The 11,493-nt window shown below is 57.0% G+C and overlaps 1 protein-coding gene across 2 annotated transcripts; it reads left to right on the forward strand.

The window, feature by feature from the left end:
• BAK1 (BCL2 antagonist/killer 1) lies at positions 1 to 11,262 on the forward strand. 2 transcript variants are annotated; one of them, XM_064733247.1, is made up of 6 exons: positions 1 to 85; positions 3,109 to 3,196; positions 4,996 to 5,131; positions 5,208 to 5,351; positions 7,398 to 7,578; positions 8,780 to 11,262. In XM_064733247.1, the coding sequence occupies exons 2-6, from the start codon at positions 3,139 to 3,141 to the stop codon at positions 8,882 to 8,884; spliced, it is 624 nt and encodes a 207-aa protein (XP_064589317.1). In that variant the 5' UTR covers positions 1 to 85; positions 3,109 to 3,138; the 3' UTR covers positions 8,885 to 11,262. The 2 variants fall into 2 exon arrangements, with proteins under 2 accessions (XP_064589317.1, XP_064589316.1); XM_064733246.1 differs by lacking the exons at positions 1 to 85; positions 3,109 to 3,196 and adding an exon at positions 3,330 to 3,432.
• Positions 11,263 to 11,493: the final 231 nt, after the last annotated feature.

Consider the following 11,493-nt stretch of genomic DNA (forward strand, 5'->3'; position numbering starts at 1 on the left):
GGCAGGAAGGGAGCGGCCGGAGGGATGGAGCGGGTCCCGGCAGGGATGCCGTAGCTCCCGGGATATCCCGACCCGCCGGGACGCGGTGAGTGGAGTTTTCTCCCCGTTTCCCCCTCCCCAAACTCTCCCGGGATTGGTTATCCCCGTTCTCCGGGCCGGGATGAGATGGGCAGGGATGGAGCGGGGTGCGGGGTGCGGGAGGGAGGACAGGGACAAAGTTTGCGGTGGGTGTGAGAAACCCCCGGGCCAGGGCTGGAGGTCCCGCTCCGGGCGGGTCGCTGCCCCAAAAAGGGAATTTCCCCGCCTCAAAAAGGGAATTTTCGCTCGTTTAACCGATATTTTTTCCACCCTGGAGGTGACAGTGCCCGCGGCATCAGTCGCGCAGGGCCCGAAGGGCTCAGGGCAGGGGACACCGGTGGGCACAGCTGTCCCCGCCGGGGATCGGGTGACACCCGTCCCGCCATGCCCGGGCCGTGACCCGGACACGGGCACGGCGCGTGGGGCTGTGCTGGCCCCGCCGGGACCCCCGAGCACGGTTTGGGGGTGACCTTGGCTGGATGGATGGTGAGGGTCCTGTGCCCACCCTGGGACCGTGATGGGTGGGCAGATCCCAAACTTGCAACCACCGAACTGGGGCAACCCCAAACTCTTCAAACCCCGAACTGTTCAACCCTCAAACTGGGCAAGCCCCAAACTGGCCAAATGGCCCCAAACTGACCAATTTTTGCTGCCCTGGGTCAGGGGCAGGGGGAGGAGCGGCCCTGGCCCCGCTGGCCGGGCAGGGATGGGGTCAGGGATCCTGTGGGATCTCTGTCCTGCAGGATCGCTGCCAAGGCTCGTCCCAAGGGATGCTCCATCAATTTCCTGGCATTCATAACAGTCAGGGGGTGATTCCAGAGCCCCTGGCTGGGCTCGGATGCTTTAACCCCTTGCAGCCTCCTACAGGACGCTTGTAGTGTGGATGAGGCCCTGCAGCCCCCCTGACACCCTCCCTTTGAGCCCTGACTCACATCTTGGAGGGTTTTTATTTCCTGCAGCCCCAGGCTGTCTCTGGGTGTCTGGGTGTCACCTCCTGGTTCACACCCTTGTTCCTGTAACAAAGGGGGAACGGGGAAGCTGGGAAGCAGGAGGAGCACGGGCAGCAGCTCTGGAAGCTGGAGAGGATGGCCTGAGGCACCCTGAGCCCTGCAGAGACGGACAGTGAGCTCTTCTGGGAGTCCACATGGGCATTTGGGGCCGGTTGAGGGTGGTGACAGCAGTGACAGGGCCTCAGCATCACGTGTGTCAGAGAAAACAGCGCTGCCAGGGGCCAGAAGGAAACCGAAAACAAAGGACACCACAGGGCTTCAGAAATGAAACTCAAGTTGAAAATTGTGAGTCATCTGCCTCTGGGCTCCTGTGCTGTACAGGCAGCCTGTGCTCCAGGAAGTCCTCACTCCTCACTCACCCATCCCAGGCAGGAAAAGTCACCATCACCCCTGGCAGCCCTGGGCACCCCTGGGCATCCCTGTCACCCCTGGGCAGCCCTGGGTCTCTGTGGGCACAGCCCTCTGCCCCACAGGCCGAGCTGGAAAAGCTCCAGAGGATCCTGAGCTCTATACTGGGTGCACGCACACCCTGCCCAGCAGTGGCACTGTGGGGTGCAGAGGAGATCCCCACTGTTCCCACAGCTCCAAGGAGCTGCTCCCAGCTTGGGAACAGCTCTGAGTCCTCCCAGTGCAGGTGGGCTCGGCCATGGGCTGGGATGGCAGAGGGGGAAGCACAGGGGGCTCCTGAGTGGAGAAGGAGATGGACATCACCCAAAGGATCTGTACATCCCAGGGGATGGACACTACCAAGGGTTCTGCACCATCCAAGGGATCTGCACCATCCCAAAGCATGGACACCATCCAAAAGATCTGCACATCCCAGGATAGGGAATTCTGTGATTCTGAGAGCCAGGAGAGGCAACTCTGCAGCTGATTTGGCCAGTGCCCAGCAGCTCTCCCAGGGATTTACCCCCGGTCCCAGCTGATGATCCTCACTGCCTTCTCAGCTCTGCCTTGGATGGGCATGTTTGTGCTTGGGGAGGAAGGGGGCAATCCTGCCCTCCATCCTCAGAGTGTAGGAAAAATCAGCATTTCCATCCTGCTCACCAGGCTCAGGCCCTTGTGCAGCTGTGCGGGACCTCGTGGTTTTCCCAGCTTTGCACTTCCAGGCCCCATCCCACAGCAAATGGGCTGTACTTCCATTTCTTTTGCCTTCTGAACAATCTCCAGTGTGAAGCCATGAGCTTGAACCACCTTGTGCACTTCTCCCATACCCATGGGTGGTTATTTATCTCTACCCAGCACTTCTTTATTTTTGTCCAGGATGCAATTTAAATTTTGGGGTGTCAGGAATTGTATTTCAGCTTTGGTACAGATGAGGAAAGTCCCCAGCTCAGCCCTGTGGAAGTGTGGGCTGGGAATGTGCTCTGGAATGTCAGACAGCAGCAAGGAGCTGCCCTGATCCCATTAACCCTGACAGGAACTTTGTGGCCTCAGGCAGCTCTGATGAGCCCTGAACTGCAGGTTTAGGACACCTGTGAACTTCAGGGAAAAGATGAGCTTTGTGTTTAGTTCTCATTTATTTAATTTTCTTATTTTCTGAGAGGGGGAATGTAAAGAACAAAGCGAATTCGAGGAAATTGGAGCCCTGGAGGAAATCAGGGCTCATCTCATGAAGATGTTGTCAGGCAGCTCAGTGTGGTCACAGCCAGGGAGCCTCAGAGCTGCTGGAATTTTTGTTAAAGACTTTTGGAAAGCTCTGTGGGCTGGGCTGAGGAGGAGCTGGTGCAGCCCACAACTTTTGGAAGCAGTAGGGAAGTCCATTAGAGGTGTGAGGTCTCTTTTAATGACAAAAATGACATCAGCACCCTCCTCAGAAAAGGAAACCATCATCAGCATCCTCGTAGAAAGGGAAACCGGGGAGGTCAGAGTGCACTCAGAGCCCTCCTGTGTGTACAGAATGAGTGTTCTGCAGGGGAGGAGCCAGCTCTGGCAGAGATAAAAGCGCAGGGCTCTGCTCCTCGGGTCGTGAGGGACCACAGGGCTCCTCCAGGCACTCACCATCTCCACCCCCTTCCAGGTGGAGCTGCCATCCCCAAACCTCTCTGCAATGGCCTCAGGGAATGAGGGGAATGAGGAACGCCGGGGGAGCCACGGGCTCAGCTCAGGTAAAGGGTTCTGGGGGCTCTGGGTGCTCCCCTCCTCTTCAAACTGTTGTTTTTTAATTCATTTCCCTGCTGTGTTCCTTTGGCAAAATGGGATTTCCTGTCTCCAGGGCTTTTTGCAAGGCTGGGGTAACAGATCTGCTCTGTAAGGAACTGGATTGAACTGGGAGGTGCTCAGAGCTTTTGGGAAATGCTGGGAGCATCCTGGTCTAGAGGGAGGTGTCCCTGGGTGGAATTGGGTAAGGTTTGATGTTCTTTTCCATCCAAAATAACCAAGGATTGTGTGCTTGGCATTGGATGGTCAGGGTGGGCAGCAAGGTGGGATTGGAGGCACGGAGAGAACAAAGTGCTGGGAGCTGTCTGGTGTTGTGCATTTCCTTCCCTGAGCATGAGAGAGTGGGAGGTGTTTGGGGTTGAAATCACAGAGGAAAACACAGACCTCAGTCAGTCGGGGTGGCCTTGGGGTGACACCAGGTGCTGTGTGCCCTGGCAGGGCAGTGGTGACAGGCTGGGAGCAGGGCCACTGTCCCCATGTGAGCCCAGCCCTGCCCTGGTTACTGGGTGAAACTGGGAATGGGGCTGGCAGGAAAAACCCTCAGCTGAGCCCAGCAGGTGAAGGGTGGGACACGGTGACTGCTGGTGCTGCTGGGCAGGTGAGGAGGGTAAATCACACACAGAGCAGACATGGAGCAGTTCCTCCCTTCCAGAGATCCCTGAGCAGCTCCAAACCTCCCCTTGGCACTGTTTGCCACCAGGCAAACCCTGACCCCAGATCCCTTGGGTGGGAGAGATCCCAAGAAATCCCAATGGGAATAGCACCTGTGGGAAGGGGGAAATGTGTCCTCCTGTCCTGGCGTTCCTAAAAATAGCTCCAGGGACTTTTTTTTTGGTGCAGAGATTTCCTCTTGTGTCTGGCTGAGTGTTGGCCCTCCTCTCCCTTAAACTCTGACTCAGTTGGTTTTATTTTCTTGCTCACCCCTTGGAACGTCACAGACTGCCACTCTAAGAAAGTGAAAGAGAGGGGAAATCTGGAGATCTGTTTGCCAAACAAACCCTTATCTAGGAACAGAAAACAAGCCCTGGAGAAGTGTCAGCTTTCCCTTCAGCTCTGCTGGTGTGACCCGTACAGGGCAGGTCCAGCCAGGACAGGGAGGTGGGAGCAGCTGGCAAAGCCTGTGAGGAGCATTTGGTGGGATTTGGGGTTTGGGGATGGGGTGTGTGGGGCAGCATTGCCAGCACAGCTGTGCCCTCACTTCCCAGCCCTGGGCAGGAAGATCTCAGGATGGAAATGCAGATTCTGGAGAGCTGTGTGGCCAGTCTAGACAAATGTGTGGGTCTGGAGAGAATTGTGAGGGTGTAGGGACACCTGTGTGGGCCTGGAGATGTTTATGGGGGGATAGGGACATGTGTGGGTCTGGAGAAGGTTGTGAGGGTGCAGAGACACCTGTGTGGGTCTGGAGAAGGTTCTGTGGTGACATGTGTGGGTCTAGAGAAGGTTGTATGGAGACAAGGACAAATGTGCGGGTCTGGAGAAGGTTTTGTGGGTGTAGGGACACCTATGTGGGTCTGGAGAAGGTTGTGGGGAGACAAGGAGACCTGTGTGGGTCTGGAGATGGTTCTGTGGGGACAGGGATACATGTGGGGGTCTGGAGAAGACTGTATGGAGACAAGGACAAATGTGTGGGCCTGGAGAAGGTTCTGTGGGGACATGTGTGGGTCTGGAGGAGGTTCTGTGGGAATGGCCCCTTCCAAACCTGAGAATGGACAGAGCTGGCCTGATGTCTGTCCGTGTGTCCCCGCAGAAGGCCGCGTGGCAGAGGAGGCTGAGGAGGTGTTCCGCAGCTACGCCTTCTACCGCTACCAGCAGGAGCGCCAGGAGCGCGGCGCGGAGCTGCCGCCCGACCCCGAGATCGAGCAGATCCAGCAGGACCTGGAGAGGTAAATCCCTGCTCCCACCCTCCCCCTGAGCCAGGCCGTGCTCCAGAGCCTGGCCTGACTCCCCCTGTCCCCCCAGCACGGGCAGCCAGGTGGGGCAGCGCCTGGCCATCATCGGGGACGACATCTACCGGCGCTACGACGCCGAGTTCCGCACCATGCTGGAGAGCCTGCAGCCCACCCGCCACAACGCCTATGAGACCTTCACCAATATTGCCTCCAGGTAAAGCCTCAGAGCTCCTGGCGTGGGCTGGGGGCTTCCCCTGCAGGAGAAGGGAAGGGGAGGTCAGGTGTGGTCAGTGCTGTTGGTTAAACCCACACTCGTTTGAGCTTCACCCTCCAGCCCTCGAGCTTCCCGGGGTTATTCCTGTGTTTTCTGCCTGTCTGCACTGCTCCTATCATTGTGCCCTCCCAGGCACAATGGGGTCCCTGGGACCCCACTGTGGTCTGGGGTCCCTCAGAGGATGTCCCCCATGCCTGTCACAGCTTCCCCTCTGGGGCACAACCAGCTCCTGCTGTCCCCTGCTCCAGGCTGGGACATCCCAGGGAACAACCCCAGCAACAGGCTTTGGAGGTGGGATGGTCACAGAAATCTTGGAATCATGGAATGGTTGGGTCAGGAGGGACCTTGAAGACCATCTCAGTCCAACCCCTGCCATGGGCAGGATGCCACACACGAGGTGGCTCAGAGTCCCCACCCAAGCTGGTCCTCATGGACACCTTGGTATGGGGGTGGCTCCACGGGCTGGCAGAGCCTGCAGGTGACACCCAGAGCCTGCAGGTGACACCCAGAGCCCACAGGTGACACACACAGAGCCTCCTGCAGGTGACAGCCACCCAAAGCACAGTGACAGGTGAGGAGTGAGGGCACAGACCTGGAAAATTTCCTGCCAGGACTTCCGAGGGAAGTCTGGATTGAGGAGGCACCAAGGGGTTCTGTGGCCACCCAGGTCAGGCAGGACGGGTCTCTGGGCTCCTGTCACTGCTCCAAACACCTCTGGCTGTGACAGCCCTGTCCCTGTGCTCGGTGTTTGTGTCTAATTCCTTCTTTTCTCCAGTGTTTAACTCCTTCCTTTCTGTCCTTTTCCTGCTCCCCTATCCGGGCAGCCGTGCTGGCTGAGGCGGCAACGCACGCAGGTAAATTAACCCCTGTCCCTGTCCTTGTCACACTCAGGTAAATTAAATTAACCCCTGTCCTTGTCCTTGTCACACTCAGGTAAATTAACCCCTGTCACACTCAGGTAAATTAAATTAACACCTGTCCATGTCCTTGTCACACTCAGGTAAATTAAATTAACCTCTGTCCCTGTCCTGGTCACACTCAGGTAAATTAACCCCTGTCACACTCAGGTAAATTAAATTAACACCTGTCCATGTCCTTGTCACACTCAGGTAAATTAAATTAACCTCTGTCCCTGTCCTGGTCACACTCAGGTAAATTAACCCTTGTCACACTCATGTAAATCTCTCTCCTGTCCTGGTCACACTCAGGTAACTTAATCCTTGTCACACTCAGGTAAATTTGCTGTGGAGCCGCTTTCTCCCAGCAGAGTTTGGATTCCCATGGAAAATTCTGAGCGTGGCTCCATTTCTGAGTCACTTCTCTCAACTCCCATGAAAAGATTTTCTATAATATCCAACCTCAGCTTTTCCTGCTGCAATTTTGGGGCCATTTCCTCAATGTTGACTGCCCTGCTGAAGATTCTGTGGTGTAGGCAGCTGTTCCGAGGCTGGCCAACCCTTCCAGAAGAAAAAAATTCCAATAATATCCAACCTAAGCTTTTCTTGCTACAATTTTGGGCCATTTCCTCAATGTTGACTGCCCTGCTCAAGATCCCCCAGTGTAGGCTGGCCAACCCTTTTAGAGAAAAAAAAATCCAATTTTTTTGGAATTCCAAAAATTCCAATATCAGCTTTTCCTGGTACAATCTGGGGCCGTTTCCTCAATCCTGATCATTTTGCTCAAGATCCTCCAGCTTGGCCAACCCTTCCAGAAGAAAAAAATTCCAATAACATCCAACCCAAACTTTTCCTGGTACAATTTGGGGCCATTTCCTCAATGTTGACTGCCCTGCTCAAGATTCCCCAGCTTGTTCCAAGGCCGGCCAACCCTTCCAGAAGAAAAAATTCCAATAATATCCAACCCAAACTTTTCCTGGTACAATCTGGGGCCATTTCCTCAATGTTGACCCCGCTGCCCTGGCCAGCTCCGAGCTGGGAGCTCAGGGCAGGAATTCAGGCATCTCCTGGGGTTTTTTTTTTTTTGCAGCCTGTTTGAGAGTGGCATCAACTGGGGCCGGGTGATCGCCCTGCTGGCCTTCGGGTACCGCCTGGCCATGCACGTGTGGCAGCACGGGGTCAGCGGGTTCCTGCGGCGCATCGCGCGCTACGTCGGGGAGTTCATGCTGCAGCACCGCATCGCGCGCTGGATCGCGCAGCAGGGAGGATGGGTGAGCGGCCAGGGGCAGGTTTGGGGCAGCTCTGGGCAGGTTTGGGGCAGGGGGTGGGTTTGGAGGCAGCTTTGGGGGCAGTTTTGGGGGCAGGTAGCAGGGTTTGAGGACAGCTTTGGGGGCAGTTTTGGGGTTTGAGGACAGCTTTGGGGGCAGTTTTGGGGCAGCTCTGAGGCAGGTTTGGGGCACGTTTGGGGGCAGGGGGCAGCTCGAGGGCAGGTTTGGGGGCAGGGTTTGAGGCAGGTTGGGGGGGCAGGTTTGGGATAGCTCTGGGGGCAGGGGGCGTGTTTGGAGGCAGGGGGCAGCTTTGGGGGGAGCTTTTGGGGCAGGTTTGAGGCAGCTCTGGGGCAGCTTTGGGGGTAGCTTTGGAGGCAGGGGGCAGCTCGAGGGCAGCTTTGGGGGCAGAGTTTGAGACAGGTTTGGGGCAGCTTTGGGGGCAGGGAGTGTGTTTGGGGACAGGCGGCAAGTTTTGGGGACAGGGGAAAGCAGTGGGGGCAGTTTTGGGGGCAGCTTTGGGGGCGGTCTTGGGCCAGCTTTGGGGGCAGTTTTGGGGTAGCTTTGAGGGCAGAGGGCAGGGTTTGGAAGCAGGTGGCAGGGTTTGGGGGCAGGTTTGGGGGCAGCTCAGGGGCAGGTTTGGGGCAGGTTTGGGGGCAGTCTTGGAGCAGCTTTCTGGGTAGGTTTAGGGGCAGGGGCAAGGTTTGGGGGCAGGGGCAGTTTTGGGGGTAGGTTTGGGGCAGGTTTTGGGGGCAGTCTTGGGGCAGCTTTATGGACAGCTTTAGGGGCAGACAGCAGGGTTTGGGGGAAGCTTTGGGGGCAGCTTTGGGGGGAGGCAGCAGGGTTTGTGAACAGCTTTGGGGGCAGCTTTAGGGACAGTTTTGTGGCAGTTTTGGGGGCAGAGTTTGGAAACGGGGGGTGGGCTTGGGGGCAAGGGGCAGGGTTTGGGGTTAGGGGAGCCAGGGCAGCTGCGGGAGTCAGGGATTGGGTGTCAGGGGAGTCAGGGATTGGGGGCAAGGGGCAGGGTTTGGGGGCAGTTTTGGGGTCAGGGCTTGGGGACAGGGGGGTATAGTTTCGTGGTCAGGAGGGCAGGTTTGGGGTCAGGGGGCAGGGTAGCTGAAGGGGTCAGGGATTGGGGGTCAGGGGCTGAGGTTTGGGGGTCGAGGACACTGCCAGGACTGACCCCCCCGTGTCCCCTCCCTGGCAGGAGGCCGTGCAGAACCTGGACAATGTTTACGTCAAGTACCTGCTGGTGGTGGCCGTGGTGGTGGTGCTGGGGCACCTGGTGCTGCGGCGCTTCTTCACCTCCTGAGGGGGGCACCGGGCACCCCCTGCTCTGCCCCACACCCCCGCGACTGGGGGGACCCCAGGAACCCCCAGGAGAGAGCATGGCTGGGGGCTCTGCAGGGCCTGGGGGCTCTGCACCCCCAGGAGAGGAATGGGGACAGGGGGGGCTCTGCTTTGTTGGGTTTGGTGCCTCAAAAAGGTGCTGAGGAGGGCACATGTCTGGGAGGGGACATCTCTGGGATGAGGCATCTTTGGGATGGTACGTCTCTGGAATAGGTTGTTTCTGGGAGGAGACATCTTTGGGATGGGGCATTTCTGGGAGGGGGCATCTCTGGGATAGGTTATCTCTGGGATGGGACATTTTTGGGATGGAACATCTCTGGGATAGGGTGTCTCTGGGATGGGACATCTCTGGGATAGGGTGTCTCTGGGATGGGACATCCCTGGCCCCCCAGCTGCTGTGGAGGAGCAGAGAGGTGTGACAATGCCAATGTGGCACAAAACGCCCCAGTGGCAGCGTGTGACAATGCCAGTGTGTGCCCCTGGTGGGTCCTGTGCCCCCGAGGCAGGAGCAGAGCCCCCTCCCCATCACTGACAGCTCCATCCCTGTGCCCCAGGGCGATCCCAGCCCTGGCTGCTCCAATCCTGCTGCTCCTGAGCCCAGCACTTGAGCCTTTCCCAGCACTTTGGGCCTTTCCCACCACTTTGAGCCTCTTTCCCAGCCTCTCCATGGACAATCCCGACCCTTTTCCATGCAAACCCTCCTGGCTGCAGCCCTGCATCTCCCCAGCATCTCCCCCAGCACTAAAACCTGCGGTGCCAGGACTGGCAGGGTCCCTGCCCTCCTCCTGCCCCAGTTGGGCTCCCTGGCTCTCACTGGGAGCCACCGGAGCTGCAGTTACCCCTGGAGCAGGCACCAGGCTCCTCTGGGCAGGGATTGGTGCTGGTTCTGTTCCTGACCATGCCTGAGTGATTTTGGGGTGAGCCAGCTCCTCTCTCCCATCCCAAAGCTGATTTCTGCAGAGCAGGGAGTTCAGGCTGGGTGTTCCCTGTCCTGCCCAAGCTGCAGATGAAGGATCCCTCCCTCTTCTCCCTCTGCAGGCTGAGCAGGACCAGCCTGGATTTTTAACTCTCCCATTTCTCCTGTCCCTGCCTCTTTTTTTTTAACAGAATAACCAACTTTTGCAGCTTGCTTCCATAGCTGAGCTTGGCATTTTGCTCCTGGCTGCTCCCTTTTGGGAATGCTCTCAAGAGAAAAGCATTAAAATATTTCCTGTGTTATTCCCACTGCTGCTCCGTTGTGCAGGGCAGCAGAGCTTGGCTGTGCTCAGGTTTTGTGGCCACAATTCAGATTTTGTGGCCCCCCCCGGCTGCTTTGTCCCCTTGCAGATCCATTTCTCCTCACCAAATTCCCCTTCCCATGGTGCCACCTCCTCTCCCAGCTCGGGAGAAGTTGAATCTCGAGTTTTACCTCGGGTTTAAAGCCATTTCTCTGCTGTGAACCAGTTCAACCAGTACGATCCGCGCTTCCCCCTCCTCCCCAGCTCCTTTTTGGGTGCAAACGCCACCAGATGGAGCCTTGTGGCCACGATGGGTACGAGCCACCGTCGTTATTTCCCTTTTTTTTTTCCTTAATCGACAAATCATCGTCGGTTCTCTGCTTGGGTGGTGTCCAGCAGGACTTGGAAAAAATAAAAATCAGCTTTAATTCGCTGCTTCAGACACACTCCTGGAACTCCGGAGGATCAGGGAGAGCTTTTGGTGCTCATTTAATTCTCATTTCCCAGCTAAAGCTCCCCCTTGCAGCTGTGAGGCCATAAAGGAGAATTTTCAGATTTATGGGAAAGGACTGAGCCTTAGGGAAGCCCAGGACAGGGGGGAGAACTCTTCAATGGGTGCTGTACAAAGGAAAAATTCCTTTTTGATCCGTTTTTCTCAGGGGATTCGCAGAGGGAGGAGCTCTCAGGGTGTCAGGGCCTCTCCTCCCTCTGCGCTCTGCTCTTTCCTGGGTGGAAAAAAGCTTGAACTGGGGCTGGGAATGCTGAACTGGGACTGAACTGGGACTGGGAATGCTGAACTGGGACTGGGAATGCTGAACTGGGACTGGGAATGCTGAACTGGGGCTGAACTGGGACTGGGAATGCTGAACTGGGGCTGAACTGGGACTGGGAATGCTGAACTGGGGCTGGGAATGCTGAACTGGGACTGGGAATGCTGAACTGGGAATGCTGAACTGGGGCTGGGAATGCTGAACTGGGACTGGGAATGCTGAACTGGGACTGGGAATGCTGAACTGGGACTGGGAATGCTGAACTGGGACTGAACTGGGACTGGGAATGCTGAACTGGGACTGGGAATGCTGAACTGGGGCTGGGAATGCTGAACTGGGAATGCTGAACTGGGGTGGAATGCTGCTGGGATGGGTATGCTGAATGGGCTCGGGATGTAACTGGGGGAATGCTGACTGGATTGAACGGAACTGGGAATGATGAACTGGGTGGTGAATGATGAACAGGGCTGAACGGACTGGGATGCTGAACCTGGCTGGATGCTAACTGGCTGGGAATCTGATGGATGAATGCTGAACTGGATTAACTGGGATGGGAAGATGATGGGATGTGAACTGGAGGAATG

The sequence above is a fragment of the Zonotrichia leucophrys genome, chromosome 26 (assembly GCF_028769735.1).
Source record: "Zonotrichia leucophrys gambelii isolate GWCS_2022_RI chromosome 26, RI_Zleu_2.0, whole genome shotgun sequence".
Classification (NCBI taxonomy): domain Eukaryota; kingdom Metazoa; phylum Chordata; class Aves; order Passeriformes; family Passerellidae; genus Zonotrichia; species Zonotrichia leucophrys.